The 14,087-nt window shown below is 44.0% G+C and overlaps 1 protein-coding gene and 1 pseudogene across 1 annotated transcript; both read right to left on the bottom strand.

Annotated features, from left to right (window-relative positions):
• Positions 1-8,486: 8,486 nt before the first annotated feature.
• On the bottom strand, positions 8,487-9,732 carry LOC139022486 (up-regulator of cell proliferation-like). Its single transcript, XM_070440921.1, is given in 2 exon segments — positions 8,487-8,909; positions 8,912-9,732. Coding segments are annotated over 2 exon segments (1,086 nt in total). The 5' UTR covers positions 9,575-9,732.
• Positions 9,733-9,953: 221 nt separating this feature from the next.
• The window catches only part of LOC112075461 (up-regulator of cell proliferation-like), an 11,942-nt pseudogene continuing 7,808 nt past the window's right edge, over positions 9,954-14,087 (bottom strand).

Below are 14,087 nucleotides of genomic sequence, written 5' to 3'. Positions count from 1 at the left end.
GGTCTCATAAGAAGTCTTCTAGTAAGACTTATGTGGAATTTGCTAGAGAGAAGGGAAATCTGTTTGATAAATGGCATGCTGCTAGCAAGGTAACTGATTTTAACTCTCTCCGGGAGTTAATTTGTTGGAAGAGTTTAAAAATTGCTTACCTGAACGCATTGTAGTGTACCTAAACGAACAGAAAGTAGCCTCCCTGTCAGAAGCGTCTGTGTTGGCAGACGAGTTTGTGTTGACGCACAAGAGTGTGTTTTCGGCTCTACTGAGAGTAGAGTTACAGATTGCCTACTTATAGCCCTAGTCGGCCAGCAGTATATCAAGCACGCCAGAAAAATGAGCTCCCTGTTCTATTGTCATAAGGTGGGACATATGATTAATGATTGCTTCCTGATAAAACGTAAACAAGGGATGCCTCTTCGTGCCAAGCCACCAACAGGGTTGGTCTAATTCGTACGGTTGTGAGGTCTGAAACGGAACAGGTGCCTAAGGGTAAATGTATTTTGAAAGACCCAGTCCCCGACCGTAGTTATGAACCGTTCATTTTCGAGGGTTGTGTCCCTAGCGAATGACGAAGCGTCTCAGCGTCCGGTTAAAATCCTTAGAGATACTGGTGCGGCGCAGTCGTTTATATTGTCTGATGTGTTGCCCTTATCCGACGATACATACTGTGGTTCCAGTGTGTTAGTTCAGGTATTGAAATGGGTTTTGTTCCAGTGCCATTGCACTTTGTGAAAGTACACTCTGAGTTAATCAGTGGAATATTCAGAGTGGGGGTACGTCCTATGTTGCCAGTAAAAGGTGTGACCTTTATAATGGGTAACGATATTGCCGGAGGAAAGGTAGTACCCGTTTTGGAGGTAATGGATAAAAGTGACCACTCTCTCTCCAATGAGCTGCACAGAGTTTATCCACATGTGTTCCCCACTTGTGCTGTCACTCGTGCTCAGGCACGACAAGAGAATGACGTGATAGATTTGTCGAAAACTGTTCTGTTCAAGAGGATGACCAAGAGGATGGGTTGTGTGCTACCTCTGGGAAGCTGATCACCTCTGACAAACAGCCCAGGAAAGAAGAGAAGAATGTAGAACTTATTGCTGATGCAATACAGTACCAGTCACTCGTGAGCAGCTGGTTGCTAACCAAAAGGTTGACACCAAGCTTGCTAAATGTTTTTCTAGTGTTGTCTCATTGGAAGAGGTAAAGAAGAAGAACGTGGCTTACTTCATTGAGGGTAATCTCCTCATGCGTAAATGGACATCCCATGATGACGCAGGCGGAGATTGGAATGCTGTTTACCAAATAGTGATTCCTACAGCCTTTCGACAAAATGTGTTATCCTTGCTCATGATCACAGTGGTCTGGTCATTTAGGAATCACAAAAACTTATGATCGGATTCTTCGCATTTCTTTTGGCCAGGTTTAAAACAAGATGTGGCTCAGTACTGTCGTACATGCCACACATGTCAGATAACAGGAAAACCAAATCAGGTTATTCTCCCGCTCCTCTTTGTCCAATACCTGTCATAGGTGAACCATTCGACATGTGGTGTTGATTGTGTGGACCGTTACCGAAGACAAAATCGGGTAACCAGTTTCTGTTGACAATTATGTGTATGGCAACAAGATACCCCGAGGCCATTCCTCTGCGAAGGATTACAGCCCCGGTAGTGAGTAAAGCCTTAATTAAATTCTTCACGACATTCGGATTACCTAAGGTGGTAACAAAGTGATCAAGGTACCAATTTCCTGTCCAAGCTTTTCAAGCAGGTGTTAAAATCCTTATCAATTACGCACCGTGTGTCAAGCGCCTATCACCAGAGTCTCAGGGTGCGCTTGAAAGATGGCATCAGACACTGAAGTCTATGCTAAGTAAATATTGTTTAGAATCTGAGAAAGATTGGGATGAGGGAGTTCCTCTAGTTTTGTTTGCTGCTCGTGAAACTGTACAGGAGATCCCTAGGTTTCAGCCCGGCTGAACTAGTGTTTGGTCACACAGTGAGAGGACCAATGAAAGTTCTTAAAGAACAGTTTTTTGTCCCAAGAGTTGTGTACAGGAGATGAAAATGTGTTGGACTACGTTAGTCCGCTTTCGGGAGCGCCTACACCAAGCCTGTGCTCTTGCAAAGGAAGCTCTGTCTTCCTCCCAAAGGAGCATGAAAAGACACTATGATAAAGAGGCTGTTTCTCGTCCATTACAGCCAGTGACTAACAGTACTGGTGTTATTGGCTGTGCCAGGATCTTCACTGTCAAGCTTCGTTTCGTTTGTTCCTTATTTCATTGAGAAGAAATATAGTGAAATTGATTATGCGCTTCAAAGCCTGATAGAAAACGCCATTCGTGTGTGCACATACATAGTTATAAGACATACCACACCGCGACCCGATCACCAAGTCCGGATAGTTCAAACAGAGGAAGGTCGGCTGTCCCGCTGGCTTCTTAGCTGTATCGTAGTGGACTTGTATATGCATAATGTTGAGGGAGATGATTAAGTGCCATACTCGCAGCCAGGTGCGTTAGATTGCCAACTAGAAATTAGCTTGTTGTCTTCCAGTCAGGTCTGGTTATTTACACGGTACGGACAGGCCGACAATGTTGTGAGGCTTACTACACAGTTTTCCATGTCGCTTTTAATGCGGTTCCTACTCCACAACGTGTTGCCGAACATGACATATATGTTGCGAGAATGCCTACACCTATCAAGCAAACCCCTATCGTATCAACGTTCCAAAAGGGATGAATTGAGGGTTGAGATGACATAATTTGTTGGGAATGGACCTGAGCTACGCCAAGTTCAAGGCCCTTGGAGTTCTCCTTGCATTCTGGGTTTCACTAACCTGATGGTACGTCCAGGTTATTGCACGGTATTATCGAAAAGGTTAATTCGTGTCACAATGCAGATTCGTTCCCATTACCCAGAACTGGACCGATGGTTGATCGACACTATTGGAGCTGCTAAGTATGTTACAAAGTTGGACCTCTTAACAAGGTTACTGGCAGGTTCCGTTTAACTTCACGTGGTTCGGAGATTTCTGCCTTTGTAACCCCAGACAACTTCCTACAGTACTCAGCATGGCTTTTGGATGCGAAATGCACCAGCCACTTTCCAACGACTGGTTAACTCCGTATTAGCTGGAGACCCAACTGTAGTGCTTATCTTGATGATCTGGTGATTTATTCGTCTGAGTTAGTCAGATCATGTTGACTCTCTCAGGGGTAGTATGTGAACGGTTGGCAGCTGCTTCGCTAACCCTGAACTTGGCAAGTGCGAGTTTGGAAAAGCTACTGTACTTATTCTGGCAAAGAGGTCGCCATGGACAGAGTGCGCCCTGTTGATGCCAAGCGTGTTGGCCTATAACTGCATTTCCCGCCACCTACCACCAGACGACAGCTACCGCCGCTTTTTAGGGATGGTGGGCTACTACCGTAGTTTCTTGTTCAAAATTTCTCTGCGGTAGTTGCTCCATTGACGATTTGCTCGTCCGGCTAAAATCATTTGTGTGGTCTCCGGATTGTAAAATAGCTTTTTGAATCTGCGAAAGCCCTCTGGGTAATACCCTGTACTTGCTGCTCCGGATTTTGAAAAACCTTTCAACTTGAGATAGTGCTAGTGCCAGAGGGCTGGTGCTGTTCTTACTGCAGCAGGACAGAGTGGAGTGGAATCATCCAGTGTGTTATTTTTTCTCGGAAGTTTAACAAATGTCAGACAAGTTATGCCACAAAGAGAACAGGAAGCTCTTGCTTTGTTGTGTGGCTCTGCAGTACTTAGGTTGCGTACATTGTTCCGTGCCCTGCCATGAATTGTATATACGCGACCACGCAACCCTTAGTGTTTCTCCACCGCATGTACAATCAGAACCAGCGCCTAATGCGTGGGCCCTTATTGTACAGATTATTAATTTGGAGATTAAAGCATAAAAAGGTTTCTGAGAATGTGTTGGCAGTGCTTTGTCTCGAGTGTTGAGAATTATGATTGTTTGTACGTTTTGTAAATACTGTGTTTCGCATCCCCCAGGGGTTGCTCTTGTAAGGTGGGAGTGTTACGGATACAAGTGTTCTGTGTGTATCCTGTGTATTTCTTTTCTCTCCTTCTCCCCTACTCACAGGTGACAATAATCATTCCCCAATCAGTCATCAATCAGTCGCTAATCAGAAGACACCTGCTCCTTTTCCCTTACCCAATCACAGTCCCTTTCCCTTGGTTTAAAATCCCTGTCAGTTGTTTTCTCCCCAGCTCAATCTCTTTTGTAAATGCCTTCTGTCTGTAGATCGCTTGTGTGGTTTGCATCTACATGTCACTTTGTCCCCACCTGTGAGTATTGTTTTGGTGTTTGAGTGTTTGTTTGATGGTGGGAAAAGGGGGTAACCAGACGCCCTGGTTACCCAAGTCGCCCTTGGGCATACACTACCCGTAGGTAAACTTTGTTATATAAACACTAGTTAGAACTGGGCGGACCACCCCCTGTATTTTTGGTTAGTTAGTTAGCTGTTTGTGAAATAGGCTAGTCTAGCTTAGGGGTGTTTTTGGATTATTCTTTCATTCCTTGGGTCCCGCTCAGCCCCTTTTCCTGCTCCCCCCATTACCGTGTGTTTTTAAATAAACCTTGAGTGTTTGACGGTAGTAATTTAGTTGTCTGTGGTTATTTTTGTTCTCACTGTTACGTTGTCACTATAATAATTTGCATGAGTTGTGTTACGGGTCCCATTACCATCCCCCCTAGATTGTCGGGCCAAAGGGATTCGTAACAATAGCTCATATCCGGATGGGCTAATATTAATGCATACCATTTCTAACCTCTTGCTCTGAATCAGAAAGCATTTTACTTTGGTCATTAAAAGAAACGAACCAACAACAAGAAAATCAACAAAAACATCCAAAGTATATCCAAGATATTTCTGAAGATAATGGTTTATTTAAATTGAAAAACATTTTAAGTTTACTTGACAATGACCATGTACAATTGCAACATACGTCTCACAGGAAATATGATGAATGAAACTCAAGTTGTCAGCCTTTTGTTTTTTCATTCTCTCATGACTGTGCCATGTTTGTGCTACCACTGCAATAAAAAGCTACTTGATTTGATACATTCAGCTGGTAGTCCAGTATATTTATTACATCGTCTTTTGTGTTGTATTCAATGGAACCTATTTTTCTCTAAATACGTATATAATAATTGAATACATTTTACATAGGAACTTTCACTACAGTTGGTGTAGCCTACTTTGTTAAAAGACATTCATAGCCAGAGTGTTGACTGCAACACGTCAACAAACTGGACCAGTTCAATGACAAACTGTTAAGATGATTTTTCATTTATATATTATATAAGAAAGTGATTAGTTGATTATGGAATATATTTGGTGGGAACTACTTATACAGTAAGAGGCATCAAGATGATTGTGTGTGTACTTCAGTTACAGTATTGTAAGTAACTACACAATCTAATCCAAATATTAAGCTACTACAATAGTACTGATATTTCATAGGGACAATAATGCAATAGACTATAATTATAGTCTCAGAGAACACCACCATTTTCAAATGTAATTGTTTCTCAACACTTTCCTGAATCACATAAGTGTAAGTAAAAAATAAAAAAGTCAGACCAATGCTTGATTTTACCAAAACCAATGAATGTTACAGAAAAATGAAATATAAATCCCATCCACCACATACTGTAAGAACCCAAACATTAAATGGCTGCTATTCATACAAACATCTGAAGAAATGGAACAATCCCTGAGGACCAAGTTCCAAGAGGGAGTGGATGCACAGAGGAAACTGGAACAATTGAGGATTAAACCACAGAATGTTCTTTTCGAAAGAGTGTTTGGCTGTGGGAAGCAATGTCCATTCTGCAAGGCACCGTGCGAGACAGGAGGAGAGGCCCACGCAGACCACTATGCCTCAATACACAGACCACAGGGTCTGGGCCAGTACAGGTTTGTGTACTCAAGGAAACTCGTGACTGATATCTGCTCCTCTGTGTTCAGTGAGCAACAATTCCAATGCTACGAGACAAAACAAAAATACCATCCTTACAAAAAGTACAGAGAAATTTTCCCCAACTGGCATATCCCGGGCCGATCCCAGCATCGAGGCCTCGGACTACTGGAAATATGTGATGGCAAAATTCAACAATGAATTTGCCAAAAAGTTTGACGCACTCCCAGCAATAACACCACCTGCCTGGAAATTGATCACAAAAGAACAGGCAGAAAAAAGCCTCATAGTCTTTTAGCATCAAGTGAGAGCCTCTACCTCAAATAGGAATTGAAATATAATGAACAATGGTGTCGGGCCATAGTCTAATAAAAGACATTACCTGCAGGAATAAATGTCAGATTTCAAATATGAATTTTTCTGAATCTGTTTATGTTCATTTTCAAAATCAGAACAAGTTCCTTGCCATCTGCTTCATGAGCAGTATGTTCTCTAAATTGAAGAGCCTTGGAATGGGGGCTGGAATGATAATCTGTTAAACACCACTGTGCCACAACTACTTGTCACTTACTCTGTTTTGCATTGCTTGAAAGAAATTTGCAAAAGATACATCAGTCCTTGAACTTGATATGTTTACTTGGCAGGCACTGACAACGATCAATGAGGAATCTGTTTTCCAATGCTTTAAAGGTGCAATCAGCAGTTGCTAAATCCACTTTTGGACTTTTGGAATGAATCATATGTACCCATTGATTCTTGAAGGATAAACAGTAACGTATGCCTCATGAGTTTAGTTCAACTGTCGTACCCCATCAAAACCCAAAATATAAGCTTGTTTTACTTCAACGTTTGTAAACAAAGAACATTTAAAACAAACACTATATAGCCTCAAACATCCACAGCTCTGTCTATGAAGAGACAGTGGGCAAACTGCTCTTGTTCAGCATTACTGAGAATCATGAAGGCACTCAGAGCATCCTTGGGAATGACCAGTGTATCTCCAAGCTCTGTGCAAATGTTCTGAATGAATTTCTCAAAGTTGCTGTTTTTCTTGGTTTGGGCCTTTGTGATGGCATCCATTATTTTCTTGACGATTGCTTTCAGATGTTTATCTTCCAACTTAAACCTTTTTTACCCCTTTGAAAAGCGCTCCCTGATTTGATCAAATATCCAATTCTTGACAAACTTTTCATACGAACAAATATAGCTGTCATAGTTCTCAAAGTTTAATTCTGAAAGCAAATGTTTCAAGATTGAGTACTGGAAAAATGCACAAGTGCTGAATTGAAGGGCATTTTTTCCTGTCAGCATTTCATCAACAATATCTGGACCCAAGGAATGCCTAACACTTTCTTCCACTGCAGGTCTGAGGCAGAGGCATGTGAATTCTTCTGCTTTTTTCTGACACTGTTCTCGTTCATTGAACAGGTCTTTGAAGTCAGAGCAGTACTTGTCTTTGTACAGATCAAGGCATCGGCGTGGGTCATTGACTTCTATGAAATGTTCATGCATTTGCTGAAATTTCCTGGCTGCAACTCCACAGATATGTAGTTTTAGTGAGACTTCAAATTGGACATCAGTCTCAAGGTCTTTGCWGGCTTTTAATCTTTCCTCAATCATGTKTAGGATYTCCAGAATATARTTMTCATGKTAATCTGTTTCCMTTTCCACCTTCTCCAACACAWATTGTCTGCMAGTCTCTATGAGGTTGTCAGCCATCAACTGGGTTTTCTGTGTGTGTTGATCAAAGTGAAGCAATTGTTTTACTTTCCTTAGAAACCCATCAGGAGTGACTTTGAATGGCTCTTTTCCMCATWGTTCCAGCCTTAMTCYASMTATCKTTTCATTCACAGAACTTCCCTTTTGGTTCATGTTTGAACGGAGCTGGCGAAAAATCTTTCCAGTAATGTTTTTCTTCTTCAATCCTGGGAAGGACAACTTCCGCACAGTTTCATTCCACATCTGATCAAAATMTMTCTCTAGYTCCYSATCYGAYTTCTCAGATTTRCTCTTMCTGCATTYCTCAATTAATCCCAGAACATTCTCTTCCAGKCTTGCTGTGTGGGTCTTCTTTATTGTGTCCAGATTGTTCATTCCCTGTCTGATCTCAGCAGCTGCTTCAAGTTGATTCAGCACAGAGTTCTCCATTTCTCGTCGAAGGCTTTTTGCACTGTTGGAAAAGACCTCTCTGTACCCCTCCACTACATGCACATGGCCTCCTGTTTGTTCATAATACTTGTTCAAGTTGTCAAGCATGGTCTTCTCCCATTTGGAAAGCTCAAGCAAAGCTTTGTTTTTCAATTTGCCAATCAAGTCTTTCATGTCTGATGCCTCAGATTTCACAGTGATTGTTCCAAAATTGGAGATCCTTGTTTCAGCATTTGTTACCCAATTATACATGTGCTTTTTGAATGACCATTCCCATTTGTGGAACTCAGTGCACAACTTCATGTAGGCATCAGCCACTAGACTGTTCCAGAATCTCTGCTATGTTGTTTCCAGAGGCCTCACCTTTCTCCAAGACTTCAATCGTGTTTTGTTTTTTTACTCGTAGACGGACTCTCTGTACTCAGCGTTGACAGGTGCCATTGGAGGGTTACCGTGCCAAAGTCCAGGGATGTAGCAGTTACCAGTCTCTGGGTTGTACTCCATTACATCAGTGAAGATCTTGTTCTCTTCTTTGTTTTCCATGCTGGCTGCTGCCTGGGCCATCTCGTTCAATTGCTCCAAGAGGATTTTCTGGTCTCTCATGTTCTTGTTGTGTGCCGAGACATCTGCCACGTTCTGGTGGACAAACTGACACTTGGGCTTCTTTCCCACCTCTTTCATCTGGAGAAAAGCGTGGACGACGATTTGAAGGATGTCCTTCATCTCGGTTGAGTTCTCCATGGCAATATTGATTATTGTGACATCACTCAGCCCAACAACTAGAGTGGCTGGCTCGTTGTCGTGCTCAAAGCTGTCATCCAACTGTCATCCAGCTCTGGCGACTTCAGCCCTTCTGTGTCGATGATCACTACAAAGTCGCAGTTCAGCTCTTTCTTGAAGTATTCTTTGACTTTGATGAGAAGCAAGAAAGCCCCTTTTGTGCATCTGCCGCTACTGACTGCGAACGGCACTCCAAACATAGTGTTCAGTAGAGTGGACTTTCCTGTGCTCTGAACCCCCAGAACCGTTACCACCGGGATCTTGTTCTTCGGCTGCACCAAGACATTGAGCTGATGCAGCACATCACTCACCCATCTCAGAGGTATGTTGGACGCGTCTCCGTCCACCAGCTCCAGAGGAAACCCATCCAGAAGCAAATCAGCACATAGTCTGGGCAGGTGCTGCAGTTGTTGCCATGACTCTTCAGTTTCGCTCAGTAAGACCGCAGATTCGTACAGTTGACCAATTTCCCATAGGAAATGTTCAGTTCCCAAAGAACTGTTTGAAATCTGTCTATCAAGGTATGCAATTTCTTCTTTGGTTTCAGATGAGTTCTGAGACTTTTCTTTGTACAGCTCCCTAAGGCCAGAAAGGTTTTTACGAGACAGATTGTCCAGGTTCATTCGCATCCATTTCAAGAAGTAGGACCTCTCTTGCTCTGTGCTTGATATTGCATTTATGAAGCAAGTCATTGCCTCTGACATGTCATACCTCCTTTGCTGTTCTCTAAGTTGTCTTTTCTCTGCTTGCAGTTAGTTTTTGTATGTCTCAATGTTCATCTCCCCAGCTTTCCGCAGTCTGCATTCCTCTTTCTCTAGACGTGCCAGCTCCATCCAGATCTGCCCTTGCAAGGGAAGATGTCTTTCCTTATACTGTGGTGTGCCATACATGGGTACCAACCGGAGCAGTTTATTAATGATGCAACACAAACTGCACCCAGAACAACAAAGTACGGGTTGAAAATAACCTGTGGCAAACCAGTCTGAAGTGCACATACACTTTACAACAAACAATTCCACACACAGACATGGGGGGAACAGAGGGTCAAGTAATGAGGGAATGGAAACCAGGTGTGCGGGAAAACAAGACAAAACAAATGGAAAATGAAAGGTGGATCGGCGATGGCTAGAAGACCTAGAACAAGGAGAGGAAGACGCGAACAAGGAGAGGAACCAACTTTGGCAGAAGTCGTGACAAGTAGCTTGTACTTATTGTCCAGGTTGTCAAAGAACACAAAGACTGCTGCAGAGGTCTGGCAAAGAAAGGAGTACTGGGTCTCAAAGGAACTGATATCCCCTCTCAGATTGGTTACAGCAACAGCTTCACTAAAAATGTCAATGTTTTTTTTCCCACTTGGGAGGTACCAGCTTATCTCAACCAATCCATTGGATATCCTCCTTGGACTATCACCGCATTCCATATCATGGTGGACAAACGTATCGTGATACTGTTGGGGATTACTCAGTAGCTTGTTCAGAATCTGTGACTTGGACACAGAGCACTCACCCAATCTGACAAAAGAGACCATGGGGAGGTCAGAGAGAACAAGAGCACAGAAAGAGAGCAGTAACAACGTCTAAGGGGTTTACAACATTACTTGAGTCCATGTTATCAACCAGACTCTCCAGATCTAGGTCTATGTTGCAAAATGAAGCATCGCAACTTTCCTCGCCTCCTGATGAAATGCATTTCACACTCCTTGCAGTTACATTAACCATCATTAACCTCTTCAAGAAAGTCCATGGTAGAGCTGAGAGAGTCTGAGCGGGTTCATCTGTGACGGTCTTATCATCGATCTGCAGCACAGTGCTCAGGGCGAGATTCTCGGTGTAGTGTTGCTCCAACCCCAGGTCCAACAGCAAGCTCTCCAGGTGGGTTTCTGTGGGGGAAAGAGAAAGATTGTCAATCAATCCATTAGAAAACATCCTGGTGTCAAAGTAGCACAGTGAAAATTCTTAATACACTCACTTGTGCGGGCATATGTCACAGCAGACTTGCTTTGGGTCCCGTTTTTCAGCACCGTAGAGACATGGAAGGAGTATTTGACACCTGGACTCAGACGGGAGAACGTCAGGGTGTTGGATTCTGTTGTTATCTTTTGGACTTCCTCTCCGTCACAGGAACAGATCACGAGACATGCCTCAGGATTACCAATACGTTTGTCCCAACTCAGAGACACTGATTCACTGCTGACATGATCTATCTTTATCTTTTCCGGTGGCACAGGTTTTGCAAAAAGGACAAAGGACCCAATCCAATTATAACTGAAATAATGAAAACACAAGTTAAACATAATTCTCTCTGTAATGCAAGAGGACATGTTTGAATCAAAGCACTTACTTGTGTACATGGACATTGTGACCGATGCTCTGTGATTCCTATCGTCTGTGACTGATGTGAAGCTGAAAGTGTACTCTGTCCCCGGGTACAAGCCTTCCACGTCAGTGCTGTTGGAACCTTGGATGGAGAAGATCTCTTTTTGGGTGTAGCAGGAGTAGGTCAACTCGTACCTCCATGCCGGGTCAAAAGGAAGCCAGCTCAGGGAAACAGAGTCACTGCCAACATAGTGAACTGTTTTTTCTCCTGGGGAGGACAGCTCTGTGGAAGAGAGCAAAAAGTTATTAAAAAGAATGTTACATCTCTGGGAAAGAGTTGTAGCAGCTAAGGATGGGCACAGTTATTCGAATATCCGAATGGAGGTTAGTTGTGTGAATGTGAATGTTCATTTTTTGAGAAAATGAATTGTAGGCCTATGATAACAATGAAAAGCTTTGTGTTATTAAATTATATTATCATTGTGACATTAGTCCAAGATGGCGTAGCAGTCGGACGTGTGTTTTGTGTGTTTTGTCTTGTCCCGTGTAAATAATCGTTTTCCTCGTTTTTTCCGTTTATATTTTAATCTCACTTTCCATCTACGGACTGAATATACTCTCCTGCAACCCCCAACACCCAATGTGGTACGGATCTGCTATTTTTATACTTTAGAACCGGAACCCCCATCAGAAGCTAGCCAGCTAACTAACTACTAGCTAGTTATCAGTTAGTCACTGCTAGTTCCGTGATAATGCGCAAACTTCAACAACATTTTCTCGAATGGCTGCCATTGCCTTCCTCTGGCGACTCCACCTTGCCACAGCCCCGCCCCCCCCGCTGCTACTCGCAATGAGCCTCCCCAGCTTCTCCTTTACCCATATCCAGAATAGCAGATGTTCTGAAAGATGGCTGGACAACCTGGACCCATACGAATCAGTCTGGGCTTGACAAATCTGGACGCCCCTATTGTCTGAAACTGTCAGCGCCGCTATTGTCGGCACGCCGCCTATTACCAGCCTGTTCAACCCTCTCCTTGTCGTATCATCTGCGATTCCCAAGGATTGGCAAGGCTGCCGGCGGTCATGCCGCCCTCTTCAAAGGGGAGGAAACCCTGGAGCCCCAAACTGTTAGCAGGACGCTATATCCATCCTGCCCTGCCTATGCTAAGGTCTTCGAAAGCCAAGTCCAACAAACAGATTCACTGGACATCTCGGCATCCAAGACGCCGTAGCCTTCTCCGCTGGTGCAATCCGGTTTTTCCGAGCCGGTCACAGGGTGGCACCTCAGCACGCGCTGCAACGGTACTAAAGCGGATCTCCATAGACCGCCATCGATAAAAGAACCATTACTTACTTGGAACTCGGCGTGGCAGTCCCCGTCTTCATCGGACCTGGCGCGCAAAGGCTTTCGACTTCTGTCAATCAAACCATATTCTTATCGGCATAGACTGCTCAGTAGCCGTCGGTTTTCAATGCTGCCTTGCCTGGTTCACCCAACTACTTTGCAGACAGAGTTCAGTGTGTCAATCGGAGGGCAATGTGTCGGTCCTCTGCAGTCCCTCTATGGGGGTACCAAGCAGGGTTTCAAAGTTCTCGGCCGAACTCTTTTCTCTGTTATACACTCAATGATGTTGCTGCTTGCTGCGGGCGATTTCCCTGATCCAGACCCTCTACGCAGACGGACAGCCATTTCTAATATACTTCCGGCCCTTCCTTGGACACGTGTGCTATCTAACCTCCCCCAACGAGCCTTCAATGCCATCCGCAACACTCCTTCGCGTGGCCTACAACCTGCTCTTGAACGCCTAGTAAAAACCAAATGCATGCTTTTCAAGAACCGTTGCTGGTTGGCCTGCAGCCCGCACGCCGGACTAGCATCAACCGGGAGCCTGGACAGGTTCCGACACCTAGAGATATGTGGAACATGCTATAAGTGACCGTAGGTGTCCTGCTAGAAACTGCAAACTCTCCTCGCAGGACTCTATCATGAAACATTCCTCCAATCCACAAATCGCAATCAAGAAGTCGGCTTTCTATTCGCACAACAAAGCTCCTTCAACCTTCACGGCCGGCCAAAAACTTAACCCTAGTAAAAACTGGGGACTATCTACCGGACTCCTCGACTTCGGCGATGTCATCTCTACAAAATTAGCTTCCAATATCTCGGCTCAGGACTGCAACTACAGCAAAACTGGGATGCAGTTTATCACCGGTGCCATTCCGTCTTTTTGTTACTCAAAGCGACCTTGATAATCGGCTTAGCGAAGGACCGCCCACTCAACTGCGACCTGTTATGGCCTACTCGGTGGCCCTCGCTAACGATGTTCGTCGTCAGATCCACTGGGCTCCAGGTCGATCTAACAAGGCTCTGGCTAGGTAAAGTGCCCGGCCTTAATCTCAGTTCAACTGGTCACGATGGCTACACCACCCGCAGCACGCGCGTCCAGCAGAGGTGTGATCTCACTGATCATCCTAAAAGCGCAAAACGCTCGAATTTGGAAGGCGGGTGACGCCTTTCCTTCCAGTTCTATCTGCTGCCTGCGACTTGGATAGAATTGCAAAAAATCTGCTGAAGTTGGAGACTTTTTATCGTCCGCTTCAACAAGCTTTAAAAAATTGGCATCCGAGCAGCTAACCGATCGCTGCAGCTGTACATAGTCGCATCTGTAAAAACTACCTCACCCAATTTACCTACCTCACCCGCCATACTGCTTTACATTTATTTACTTTTCTGCTCTTTTGCACAACCAGTATCTCTTTTTGCACATATGATCATCTGATGATTTAATCACTCCGTTCGATGCCGTGTTAATCTGCTAAATTTTAATTATTCGATTTATTGGCCTACCCTCCATGCCTTTCACACATGTATCTTAATCGATCTTCTCTGTTTTTTTCTACC

Source organism: Salvelinus sp. IW2-2015, unplaced genomic scaffold (assembly GCF_002910315.2).
Source record: "Salvelinus sp. IW2-2015 unplaced genomic scaffold, ASM291031v2 Un_scaffold3178, whole genome shotgun sequence".
NCBI lineage: Eukaryota > Metazoa > Chordata > Actinopteri > Salmoniformes > Salmonidae > Salvelinus > Salvelinus sp. IW2-2015.
The sequence above is the reverse complement of the archived record's forward strand: the minus strand, read 5'-3'. Positions and strand labels throughout refer to the sequence as shown.